The following is a 14,369-nucleotide window of genomic DNA, read 5'->3' as shown; positions in this document are numbered from 1 at the left end:
AGTCGCCCTGTCAGAAGAAGGCTGTCTTGTAGAGTCTCGGGGGATGACGAGCAATTTCTGAACTCTCCTCAGGAACGATACAAGGACAACCAGCAGAGGCGGGCTGAGAAATACCACAATTTCACAGTGGATGATGAGAAAAAGGCCTATTTACTAATGAATCGCAGTGATAGATTAGTGTCAGTATCAGAAGGGTCTATGTCAGGAGACAGACAGGAGAGAGAATGACACCACAGTGTTTCAAACCTACAGTGAAACATGGTGCTGGAAGAATCTAGTCTGGCGCTGTTTTCAGACTCCTGCACAGAACTGACTCCACCCTGACCGAGGAGGAGCACCACTCCATTCTTCAGAGACACGCTCCACCCTCTGGTTTAACCTTCCATCTTCATACTGCGGCAGGATAATGAGCCCAAACACCTCAAAGCTTTGACACAACAACTGGAAGACGGCAACTATAATCCAACATTTATGGGGACACTTGAAGACTGAGAAAGCCCAAAGTCCTCTGTGACACCACAAGAAGCTTTGTGGAACACTGTCAGATCAAGCCGCGATAACGTGAGTCAGCAGGTTTTACAGTAACTTGTGGAGTCCGTGCAGCTTGAGTGCGTGCGGTCATTAACGCAAAAGGCGGACAAACCAAATTCTAAGATATTCTGAAAAGATTCAACTCATTACTCAAACTGTTAAACTGAGATTACTGTCTGTAATCCAAAAAAAATACGAGTCTGTTACATCCAAAACTACTGCAAAATAGAATATCTGGACTGGTGGTCCCAGACCTTGTGCCTTCCTGTGTGACAGATGGATTGATGAAGAGAAGCAACGACAGGTTCTTACAGCTTGGGTGAACATCAAATCTCCAAAAGGTCATTGACGTAAGCTGCATTTTTTTATTGGGCTGTTCGTGGAAGAAAAACAGCTCACATTTTGTCTGCATCATGGGGTCTGATCACAGCTGTCGGCGGTCACCTACAGTGCAGTCGTTCAGTTTGAACACATACAGGACGGGAGTGTGGGTTAACCACACACACAAACCTAAACAGATCAATACCAGCACTGCCCTACTGCCAAGTGGAGGGAGCTCAATATGAGATTTCTACACCACCCGCTACTCAGCCCCCCGCTGTTTGATTTATCTATAAATAGTTTGGGAGTTTGTACTTTTAAACTAGTTTTGATGGTGAACTGAGTTGTGATTTTGAACAACATGTCGTACTTTGCAGATATGTGCGGCTACTGGGTTTGCGTGTCGTGAAGCACATGCAAAATCACTTGGCTGCCAATGACATGCACGGCGCTGCTGCAGTTTTCGAAAATGAAATGACTGAACGACAAAAAGACACAGTGAACCAAAGAACAGGAGCACGTGTGGAGGAAGTATGTTAAAGCTGAGAGATGGGGAAACAAAGAGAAGACCAGCGTACTGGAAGAAAATGTGATCTGCTTTTACACACACACACACACACACGAAAAACACTTCTTCTTTCAGTCTATTTTAGTATAATCAGGCAGCAAGAGGGGATACGAAGGGTTTTGTTCATTAGAAACAAAAAGTATTCCTCTCCAGAGCTGCATCTCCTCTCTGCAGCTAATCATCTCCAACACTACAGATAACACTGCGACAAGTTAGTACCGTCATGTGCGACAAAAGGACTCCTGATCATAAGGGACTCGTGCAAGTGAGCCTCGACGATCATGTTATTCCATTTATTAATAGGAGTGCGAGTGGTATCATCCGGGTGAACAATTTGTCGTCTCTTGTCAATTAGGAATCATTTTCATGAATGTATAATCTAAATGAGGCAATCGGAATGAAGCGGAGAGAAATGCATCTGATGAGGACTGTTCACTTCACCTACAGCCTCTGTAAGCTAGCGTATGGCAGATATAACCGCAGACTTTCTAAAATCTGTTCTTTTATTCCAGTGTCAGATCTGTGCTTTTTTGCACACAAGGTAACTTTAAGTAAAAAAAATTAAGCACTTTTCTTCTTTGCTCTTTATAAAAAAAAAAAAAAAACACGAAAGGAGAAAGCGGCGACAGTGTTTAAGAGCGTACTGTAATAAGAAAAGAGACATTTGTAGAAATGTCTCCCACATTATTGCCTTTTTGTAGCCACTTCTATGCCTTATTCTCTTCAGCTGAACTGCTCAGACTGAGCAGCTGGGAGGACAAAAGAAAGAGCAGCAGCCTTGTGCTTTAAGATGACACTGAATGGATGCTGGAGAGCAGCGAGAGCAGCTCATATCCTGCTCTGAATGGCTACTAACAAGACTGAAGAGTACACACGCACACACACACACACACACACACACACACACACACAGAATCAAACTGAGGACAAGAACAAGAAAGAAGTAAACAAGGTAGAGAGACAAGAGGAGACTAGCGGGCCACTACTGGTGGATGAAGATGACCAGGCGGCCTTAGCAGACTGACCGACAGCAGAGGGAATTATTGGATCTTACCAGGCTTTTCTGCCCCATGAACTTCCTGCTCTCCATTCTCCAACGCAGTACCCGTGTCTACACATATACACACACACACAGCACACACACAAAAACAGGCAAACACATTACAATCCCTCTGAGTGCTTTGACGAGACAGGAAATCAAACTGCATCGTATTGGTTTGTACAGCGGAAACATGACAGACGGAAGCTCAAATGGAAACAACTGTCCCTGACCCTTTGTGGCTTTTTTAAAAAGGGGCACCTCAAAGTAGTCACTGAGCATTAGTTGTGTGCGTTGTCTACCGGTGGGTGAGGATGTTAATGGCTGTGTGTGCTGTGTTCTGGTCAGGCTGGGGCAGACAGAGGGCAGCGCATGTTGGCTGGTGTCAGCGAGGAACGCACAGTACACAACACACAAACCACACTTTACAGCTTTACACCAAGGCTCTGACACACAAGGACACACATGACTCAAACACGCATGCACACACACACGACACTGATTTCGCTAAACGGCAAATGACCTGCTTTTATCCAAAGTGCCTTACAGTTTGCACCTTGTTGACCCAAAACGCTGACTATCCACACACAAATGGCAGGAAGCTGCCGCGCAGGGTGAAGGTGGTCAAACCCTCTGCTCGGATAACCACCAGGGCGTCGTGGTGTTCGGTCCGGGGGGCCGAAACTGGGCACCAGAACCGAGGCCAGACTTGACATTTTTTAGGGACATCATGACAGAGATAAAGACACAGAAGAGGACTCTGACAGAGAAAGCTAAGAAGAGAAATGAGAGAGCGACAGATGGAGCAAAAAAGATGCTGGTGATGTAGAATTGTAAGCAACATTAGCCGGCTTGCGAAGTTATGGGTTCATCACTGCATCACTACTTGTGCTTCTACCGTGGCTGAGCAGGTTACATTGTTAAAATGGTTTCTTTTTGTCCATATTCTTTTGGCATTAACCCTCTTAGCATGTGTTGTGACACTATTTCAGAAATGCATGCAAGTTCACATGCGGCCGCAAAGCCGTAAAAGCAAGACCGTTCACACATATTTACAGCACACAAACACACGCTAACATTTCAGCGTGTAGGCATGCAAAAAACCTGAAAACCACATGCAGCAACTCACACGTGCACACACAATTTTTAAGTCATTTGTGTCAAAACAAGAGGACACCAATAACACTGATCAGGAACAAGAGCACAGAGCACTGGTCAAACACACGTCGGCCATGTGAGCGCACGTAGCGCGTGCGTCAGGACACCGGAGCGACAACTGTGGTCATAAAACACAAAAACAAACTGCGCCTCCTCCGTCTAGCTCTCCTGCTGACAGAGGACAATCATTTGCGGACTGCCTCGCCCTGCTGTTTGGCACTGTGTGTGTCAGCATGTCTGCGTTTGTCCGAATGCACACATCGTGCCACAGTTGATCACTGGCAACACCACCCACGGCCCGTCCTACAGCCGGCTGTCACTGACGAGTGCCCGCACACAGTCTGACTGTCTGACCAGAGTGTCGGGGGGGGGGGGGAACCAAAACAGGCCCGAGAGCTGAGTCAGCCTCGGTTAACTGTCACTTCCTTTTATCTGCTTATTCACTCAGCTGTTTATTTGATCCATCTACGGTGTATCTATGTGCTTACTCACCTCAAAAGAACCCCGTCTTCTCTACCCATCTCTTTTTTATCGCTTTGTAGTGAGCAAACCAACAGGACAGCTTGATAAAAAGGTCTTCAAAAGTCAATTCTGAGCAAAAAGTAATGCCCATATTATTTTGAACCACTGGAAGGTCTCAGGTGCTTCCATTTTCAGAAAAATTAACATCATGATTTTCTTTCTTTGCTGAGCTTTTAAGTTGAGAAGTGTCATCTTTCTTTCTTGTATCTGTTCATACACATTTCTCCTACAGATGTGCAGTGCATGGAGGCTCTTTTGAGGGCGATTTCTGTTGTAATATGTGAGAACAAGTGTGGCGTGTGCATTCTGTGAAGAGTAAAATGATGGGGTGTCCCACTCGTTATTCCTGCATTGCTTCTTTCACGTTGTCCTCAGTGCTCAACGAAACTTGACACACATTCTTGTTTACATGAAGGGCCGCGGACAGTGGCAGCGGACTGCGTTATAGTTCTCATACGTGCAGACCTCGGAGCTAAACTTTGCGCATCTTCACCGGACAGAAACCGCTCGGAGCCGGCACACATTTTCCTGCCACGCTGCCAAACTTGTGAGATATCTAACAGTTGACCGCTGCTCCGCTTATCTTCAGGCTACTATCTTCCCTGCAGCTGAATGGCACACCAGCAGATCCAAAATGGCAGCCAGTGTCCAGCAGTGCCTGATACTATCAGTCATTGAGGAGCAGCTGCAGTTCAGGTTTCGTAACGCAGATCTTCATCCCGTCCAGGAGAGATTGAATCAGATACGGGGGTTGCAGTCAAAGGCATGATGTCATTCAGCACGGTTAAGTCCAAAGACAGACGGGGGCTGCCTGCTGCGTTTACTTTCATAAGTGGAGGAGATAACTCGGGTTTGGGTTGAACAGGAGATGGAGGGTGTTAAAACAAGGTCTCTTTAATAATACATGCATCCCACATAGGGAGCGTCGAAACGTCTTTCTGCTCATTGGTTTGCTCTGTGTCTGCATTTGTAAAATAAGCATGTTTGCGAACACAGCTGTCGTAACAACTTAGTCAAGCGACCTTGCACCAAACTTGTTTTAATCTGCTGCTGGCAGGTGGACAAAAACCCATGAACTGATTTCATTTCCATGCAGCTGTACATAAGTCATCCAGGACATAACTGTCACACTGTATGTTACTGTTTTACCTTTAATTAACTGTGTACAAGGGGACAAACAGAAAAGTCAGTGAAACCTGTCTGAGCATGACATGCAAAGCTCCAGAAAACGGCTTTTCAGTGACCCCTTGAGTTGATTTTGTCAAACTTCAACAGGGAAACTATCTGTGTGGATAGATACCAAACATGCTGAGAGTGAAAAGTGTTCTTGACATTGGTGGACATTTTGTTGTGTTGATGACACTTTTTTGCTCCTGCTCTATTCATTTCTGAGTTCAAACGCTTTTCTCTTCCTTATGCTTTGGTCACACTCCCAAGACTTTGGAACACAGTCAGATCATCAGGCTGTTGACACTGCACAGCTTTCTGTCTTGTAATCATGAGTCTTGCGTTTATTGTGGTTTGCCCACTACATGACTGCAGCAACAGGTGACGGGAGCTAAAACCAAGGATGAAGAAGAAAACTGTAGTAGCAGCCTGCTGGTATTGTGGTTCAGCAAGGACAACTCTATTACAAATACTGAAAGCTTGTGTGTATATATATGTTTTAACAGTGTCTGTAGTATTGTTCCAACTCTATACAGATCGAGGCATGATAAGACTGGGTTCAGAGAGCTAAGAGTAGTGTGTGCTCTCGCTGGCTGTAACTCATTCGCTGGTGACTCAAGCAGATATTTAGCCTGCTCGATACCCAGCAGGCATCACCAACACGTCTGCAAGCTGTCGGCCGGCTCTGGTGTCTTTGAACAGTTCACAGCTGACAGTCACCACTCAGGGGAGCAAGCACTGATTTGCCTCTGATTTGGCTTTTTGTGGCACACTGGAAAATCAGGGCTTAAATCAAGTTCTCACCTTAACAAAGGGGAAGGATGTGAAAGCTGAGGAGACAGCTGGTTTACTGTCTCTGTGTCTGCTACGCTGTCTTAATTAATGCAAAGTGTGCTTCTCTTCATCTCTTCTAATAGATAAAAATGTCATCTGCTCACTCTCCTTTATTACTGCACGTGAAGTCATGATAAGTAATATCTACATTACCCAAACACCAATAAGCTTCCAACATATATCTCTCACCTGCCCTGGTGTCGTCGTTGTCCAGCAGGGGGATGTAGTCTGTCTTCCCCACCGTCTCCCCGACCTGATCGTCAAAGGCCTCTGCCTCCAGCTGAGCCACAAAGTCCCTCTCCACCAGGCTCTCCGGGCCCGGCTGGGGAACGCTGTCCGTCAGCGCGTCGCTCAGACTCAGGTCTAACTCCGCCATGGCTGCGCGCACACAGACAAAGGAATAAACAAGAGACTAATTTACATGATATTTCCTGGTGAATGTTGCTGGCCAGCTCTAAACAGAAATACAAGAAGTCGCACAAGACAATACATGGAGAACGAATTTTCATTTGATTTTCAGCTGTTGTCCTACAAATACTGATGAATGAATACTGATCTCTTGGAGGGAGGGGGAAATCATTTTTTTTTAAGAAAATGGAAAAATAATGGATGCATACAGACAACTTAATGCCATTAAGTGGATGCAACTTATCCATATTTGGGAATTTGAGCCTTTAATCTTCTGAGAAAAACATCCAATTACCGTATTATTGCGTATGTGAGGCCTGAGAGGCACTAGAATCTAGGTTAAAAGTGAAGGATTGCTAGATGTCAAGCCAAAATATTCAAAGCATTTTAAGTGATTGTTTTTTTTTTTTTGTGAAGCAAGTCCTCACTGGGGCGCATGTTGGCCAGTAATTCCTAGAAATTCCTACTAATATTGTGTCCCATTCCTTTTAAAAAAATACCTTTCTTAGCATGTGTGTGCTTGTAAGTCTGTGTGCCGTCTTCTTCATCCTGAAAAATATCAATGTCATGAAAAGTGTCCTTCTAAAGGGCTTATTAACGCTTGAATGTAACTGTTGTAGAAGCTGCTTTTTATGTATAGGTAGACTGACCTGAAAATATCTTTGTGATATTTTTAGATATAGTAAACAAAGCGGAATGCAACATCTGCAAATGTAAACTACACAGGCAGTTCAACAGCTTCATCAGAACTCCATCCAAATCATGGTGGTATTTAAATGTTAAAGTACATCAGCTTGTGATTAGAGATCCACTGATATGGGCTTTTCAGGGATGATACCAACCCAATTATTAGTAATCAAGGTGATTACAAGATGACTGAAAACATTTGCAGTAAAAATAAAAATCCTTTGTGTCCAATTTTGAAAAAAGTACTGTACTTCAGTACAGTCTTTGAGGTAACTGAGTACCACAGAATGATGACGACAGGAAAGCTGAATAAGAGCCAGCGCAGCACATTTTTACCTCAATTGATTTTATCAGATGTGAAATGTCTATAAGACATCAATGTCTTATTACAATTACATGCAATTCTATATATGACCATATAATGTGGCAACTATGAATGTAAAACATTAGAAAACATAACCTTATAATAAATGAGCCACAGTTTCTTGTGTACATTGCAATGACAAAAGAAAAAACAAAACTACAGCTGATTGCCTCATGCTGCCCAGGAAGTCCTTAACCTGATGAGCATAGTCAACACAATGACAAATCTGCTGGTGGTGTTGAGGGGAAATCTGATGTGAGCTGAGCCTGGGCCACAGGTTTGCACCCCAAGGTGGCATTGCACTGGCTACTGGAGCTGTGCCTCTGAGCAACACACTGAGTGTCTAACAGCTGTGGGGTCTGAGCTCAACTTCTAACCACTCTGCCGCACATCTAGACAAAAGAAAGCTTTTTTATCATTGGGTATAACCTAAATTTAACATACCACCTTAAATCATACCTCTCTGCCACAAGGAGGCACCGTTTCAGATGGGATTATGTCTTGTGAAGGAAATGCATGACTTGTTCCAACACAGAAGTACAATCTGTACCAAAACATGGAGACACACACAGACACACAGATCCAAGCAGCCGTCAGCTCGTCTGGGAGTTCAGCTGACCAATGGCCACGAGGGGAATCTGCCGAGTCATGTTGTGTCATCTTCCAACTATAATGCCAGATTATCTTCCTCAGTGGCAGCAGCGGCAGCCAGCCTTTCTCTGCTGCTCAGACACTCACTGTGCCATTTATAAACATGTCCTCCCTCTCCGTTGAACCTCCTTTTCTCACATGGTTCAAACGGCAGGTTCGTTTTCAAAGTCCAGCTCAAGGACACTGACAGAGAAGACATTTGCTGCAAAGAGGATCAATCCCGAGACCTCAGAGTTATTACGGTTTCTGTGTAGCTGCTGCACTGTCAGACACGTTAAAATCAACACCCACATTAACCCTTCTTCCCTTAGCTGCAGCCAACATGACAGTACACCATGAACTTAAACCTGCCTCAAGCCATTAAATACATACTATGTGCTATATTACCACAAATATTCTTTACAGCTTCAAACATCTGTTATCAAATATTACAGTCAGAGGCAAGTCATCTTAATACAACAGTAGCAGCCAAACATAAAAAAAATAACTCCACATCACCATCTGCTGGATTATCTACTTATTACCACAAGGAGAACATGTAGGTAAACTACATTACATGGACAAAATAACTTACAGTATGTGTACTTGCGGTCTGAAGCTGTCTTTTATAGTTTTTGCAATCACTCTTAGTATACTAGGAATTTTAATGCTACAGTTTACAATAATGTTTTAGACCACAGTGTGACTGGGGAAGGCCCTTCTCCAGTTTAACATGGCAGTGCCCAACAGTGCATAAGGAAATGTTGCTAACTAACTTGAGTGGCCTGCACAGAGACCTGACCTCAACCCCGATCAAAAAAAACTGAGGTGGGGATGAACTTGAGCGCTGACCACAGACTTTATTTATACAGTTGTAGCGTCTTGTCGCACCACTCCTCCATCACAGTTCTGATGTCAAATACAAGCTGGGCGGATTTAAATGGAAACCTGGCCTATTTTCAGTCAGCTTTGTATCAATACAATGATGTTAGTCTTGCAAATGGACAATGATCAACTTCTCTCCGATCTGCCTGCACCAAGAGCCAACCACTGAAATGTTTTCAGAATCATATTTTAGTGTAGTGTTTAGTAAAAGCATACTGTACTGTATCAGTCAGACGTCTTTTTTTCCAGCGGCAAAATATTTCTTTAAGAAGCCTGTTCTTCAGTAACTACATTTACAATATAACATGTTTAGACACCTCATCATTATTTTATCAGTATTTCAGTAAAAGTGCATATTAGACACCTGTGGAGAAACATCTCCTTCACACACCGTTGACAAGAGCAGTGTTTCCCACACATACATTTATTTGTGGCAGTCTACTACGACTATTTGGCGCAGTTAGCTTGACTGTAACTTCCTCTAGAAAGAAGACGGCTGGCTTCATCTTCGAGATCAAGCCCCCACAAAGAGCGTCAGGCCCTGTTGCCAGTTTTTGTCGTGGCTACCGCCACAATAAAAGTCTGATTCTGTGGGAAGCAATTAAGAGTGACATAAACAAACATCAAAAACTAGATTTGCTTGATGTGCATCAAATCAAAGTCAATAACTAATTAAGCCCTTATTAAATATTTACTTTATGTCAACTATCAATAAATGTAGCATTATTAAACAAAAAACATTTGAAATTTTAAACATGTGAGCTATTCCCTAAAAGAGAAACCCCAGTGGACAGAAAGTGGACCGTAAAAAAAAAAACACACCAGCTAGCATGGCAGCAGTTTTCTCCGGTCTCAACACAACACAACTGCACAGGACTAATGCTGCTGCGGCTGATTGGTTACAAAGTCTCATTAATGCAGATGGTTTTGTAATAAGATTTTCAGCAATCACATGTGTGTGATGTTCAAATGTCCGAATACGTTTGGCCACGTAGTTTACCTTGATCCTAAAGCTAAAAAGGTCTGCAGCTGAGGACCAATTAATTCCTTTTATTGGACAATCTTGATGTAGTTATTGTCCATTTAAAGTCACAGACTAGGGCTGTGTGATGGCTGCTGCATTGCAGATGATGATGTCCACAGAAAAAAAGCACTTACAGGCTACTCCTATAAACGGTACTATAATTTCTATGAAGCCTCAATGGGGTTAACCAATAGTGGAGCCCATTAAGGAGCTACCCACATACTGCAGTTACATCCAGTAACTAATCATAATCATACTAATCATAATAGCAGATTTTTCTGGACAACTAATGACAACTGGAGTGGTGGTGGGGGGCTATCAAATCACAAAGTTATAGTGGTAGAGGGCTCAGTGGTTGATGACTGTCAGTCATCAGCAATGGACAGTGGCATCGGCCCAACCTTATCACAGACCCTGTTGGGCACTATCTCCACATATACTGAGGTCTGTCAAACCTTTTGCCTTTCGTTCACCCTAAAAAGACATAGGCTATTAGGTCACTGAAAATGGACCTTATTTCATTAACAAACTTGGTTTTCAGTGTATGAGTGTATGAGTCTTCAGTGCAGAAACTGAGTTTTATAGAAACAAGGTAGACACTCACAGTAGTTTCGTGATTTGTCTAATCAGTACATGCCTTGGTATCAGCCCTAGTACCTCTGACAAATATAACAGAAACTAAAAGTAGACTTAAGACAGTAGAAAACTATAGAGATTCAGTAACAGTAAATCAGTCACAGTACTTTCTGTAGGTTACCAACCACAGTAGAGAGAATCTGCTTCCTGTTTACACTGGCACTGGCATACAGTGTCCATGAATGATCATTTGATCTGCATTTTCAGCTGTGTTAGGATCAGCAGAGACCATTTCTGAATAGGTAGTAAAACATTTGTCTTGATTGAGATCATTTTTGTATTAAAATCCTGTTTAAAAAAACACCTTTGTACGTGTGGAGTAGGTGTGGAGACCGTCAGTTAGTGAACTGCAAGAGCAGTCAGCCAATCAATCACATAGTTTGTCAGTCACATGGTCAGTCCATCAGCCATCCAGTTAGTAAGTAAATCAGTCCTCAAATAATCAGTCAGATATTGAGCCAGTTCATCATCAAAATAAAACATTACATAATAACAAAGGCTTACAAACTGTTCATATAGTGAACGATGGATAGTTTCTACGGCAGGGATATAAATAAACTAGCCTATAAGAAGGCACGCTTATTATCAGCAGACTAAATAAGCCCCCAGTACAGAGACCAGGGTGTGTCGCAGGAAGACTGCTGCCTACTGCCTCGACCACAAAGCCATGCTGGTCAGAAGCACTGCCCCAGTTTCCATATTTAACCCCACATCGTGTTTGTGTGTGTGTGTGTGTGTGTGTGTGTGTGTGTGAGAGAGAGAGTGTGTGAGTGTCTTTACTATACAGTATGTCATTTGTGCCAGCTGCAGAGTTAGCTGTGTGATCCATGCCACCCAGTCTACCAACTGATATGATTTCACACAGTATGAAGCCAGTTGCAGCCATTTGAATACTAAGCTAGAGTTTGTGAAAGTTTTCTCCTTTTCTATTTCTACAGTGGGTCCCCTCATGACCACAGGAGCAGAACCTTTTCATTAGTCTGGGTCCTACAGTGGGACGGATTTGGATTCTGCTATGAGAAAGTCATGAGTGCATTTATATTTTGACCCCAGTGAGGTGCTGTAGTTTGAGCTGAACTCCTGTTTTCCACTGCTCACAAGTTTGGTGTGGCCAGTCGGAAATAATCTGGATTCAACAAAGGAAGGAAATCCATGGAAGAGGCAGTTTCTATTGTGCCGTCTGCTAACAAATGACTGTGTGAATGTATGTGTGGATTAGTCTTGTGTATTTGTGTGTGTGCAAGCCTGTATGTGTATACGTGTGTACTCATGGGAGGGTGGGTGTGTGTCCTCCAGCTGCCAAAAAAGCAGAGGTGAAGGTTAAGCCTCTTTTTTAATCTGCTTCCACACAACACAAATGGATGTAAACAATAAAGCACTGTGATGGCTCACATGGGGATGAGGAGGAACTACAGTACATCATTCTGCGTCCTTTGCACTAGAAAACACAATTTATGGATAAATTGAAACATAAACAATCATTAAAAATTGGTTTATACCAATCTGAAGGATTTCCCCCGAAAAGTACTGGTTGTAGAAAATCACCTCATGTCACTTTAATCATACAGTGTGGCCAGGGGAACAGAAATTGAAGATGCAGTGCTAAGATGACTGAGTAAATGTCAGAGAGAAGATCTGTAAATCTACAAAAGGCTCAAAGGTGCTTGCTCACAACACAATGCAATATATTACACCATGACCTACTGCTTCCCCACCTACCTCAGTTTATTTTATCGAACCCATCATCTCAGTTCGACACAATAAAGCCAACAAAGCTTTAAAAGGACCGAACATAAACAACCTGGTTACAGTTCACATACACAGGAACTATTTTTCAGCTGCAAAATCTCTCTCTGTATTAATGAAATCATATTTGATCACTATCTACTTCTGACAGAGACTTGGCCTGGTACAGATACACCTGCCACACTAATTGAGGCCTGTTTTCCTTTTTCAAATATAGAGGGTATGAAAGGATGTGGCACATTTCAAGCCTTTCAATATAATGCAACGTCTGAAAAATCTCAGCCCTCTCTCCTTCCAGTGAAAGTACGCTTGAATTATCTGGGTTTTCCTTTTTGACTCATACAGGCTATGATACCTGAAATTTAATTGGTGATTTTAACATACATGTTTGTATTACAAACAAAGAGCTTTTAGAGCCATTGGGATGTCTTTTAAACAGCACTATAATGTAGCAACTCACAACTACACTGGATTTAGTTATATCATATTGTCTAAATATCAATACATCTTGTCACCGATCTGGTTCTGTCTGACCATCACTGTGTGTTTTTTTTTTTCAACAGTTTTTAATCATGCTATTCCAAGTACCACAGAACGTACGTAGTGTTGCATTACTGGTGAAGCAGCCACAACTTTCACATCAAAAAAACAAACTACATAATATTGGTTTTACCATTATCCTGTGAAGACTTAGTGAATGATTTTAGCTGTAAAAAGAAAACAGTACTTGACGCAGTAGTTCCAACTAAAACCAGGAAAGTAACTACAAAAAGGGTTGGATCCCATCAAAAAATTATCAAACCCAAGAACTAAAAAGAGAATGCAGAATGGATGGCGTAAAACAAAACTAGAAATCTAAGAAACGACAAGGCAAATCGAAAATCACGTCAAATATACTTCAATATCCACAATCCCAGTCTGCTTTTTAGTACAATAGAGTCCCTTTTAAAGTAAAGTAATGACATTCTAGGATCCAAATAGGAAGATTTTGCCATCTACTTCAGGGAGAAAATAATCAACATTAGATGTGGTATCTGCCCGCAAAACATGCCCACTGCACTTTCGCCTATATCCAATGTACGATTCGATGGAAAGTTGGAATGTTTTGACCTGGTTGATGCTGAAACACTGCTGAAAATAGTAACAGAACTGAAGCCCTCCACATGTTCACGTAACCAGTTCCAACAACCCTTTTTAAAACTATTTTTAATACTGTATCTGAAGGCAGTTGTCTTTACCATTGTTAAGTAATTTTAAAACTGCTCTGGTTAAGCCCCTTCTAAAGAAAGACAACCTGGTATGTTATCTACAGACCAATTTCAAATCTCCCATTCTTCAGCAAAATTTAAGAGAAACTACAGCACAGAGATAGCCTTACTTAAAGTAGTGATGGAAATCAGATCAAATATTGACAAGAACAAGCCTTCAGTTCTGGTGCTACTTAACCTTAGAGCAGCTGTTGATGCTGTGGACCACCAGATTCCTTTAAATAGATTAAGTGAGCATGTCGGGCCTGTCTGTAATTGTTTGAAATTAGATTTACTGATATATTTGTGGAAGGAATTTCTTTGTATCTAAAGACGACTGTTTCGCAAAATCGCTTCAAGGTTGTCTGTGAGGTACCACAAGGATCAATGTTAGGACTGTTTTAACTATATTTTTGGTATTAAGGCCTGGATGTCACAGAACTTTTTACAGCTCAACCAGGACAAACCAGACGTAATGATCATTGATGAACTAGGCATCAATACAAGCCAAGAACCAGACATCTTGGAGTGACTCAGATTTAAATTTTAAGGCACATGTACGTTATGGCACAAAAAACAGCATTTTATCATTTAAAAAACAT

General features: G+C 42.3%; 1 protein-coding gene across 1 annotated transcript in view; it reads right to left on the bottom strand.

Annotated features, from left to right (window-relative positions):
• The window catches only part of LOC115570290 (microtubule-associated protein 4), a 129,275-nt gene that overhangs the window by 91,222 nt on the left and 23,684 nt on the right, over positions 1-14,369 (bottom strand). The window contains 2 exon segments of the mRNA XM_030398764.1: positions 2,475-2,531; positions 6,330-6,518. Coding sequence (XP_030254624.1) covers positions 2,475-2,531; positions 6,330-6,516 — 244 coding nt within the window. The 5' untranslated portion in view covers positions 6,517-6,518.

This window comes from Sparus aurata, chromosome 19 (genome assembly GCF_900880675.1).
Source record: "Sparus aurata chromosome 19, fSpaAur1.1, whole genome shotgun sequence".
NCBI classification, from domain to species: domain Eukaryota; kingdom Metazoa; phylum Chordata; class Actinopteri; order Spariformes; family Sparidae; genus Sparus; species Sparus aurata.
This window is presented reverse-complemented; position numbering and strand designations above follow the sequence as displayed.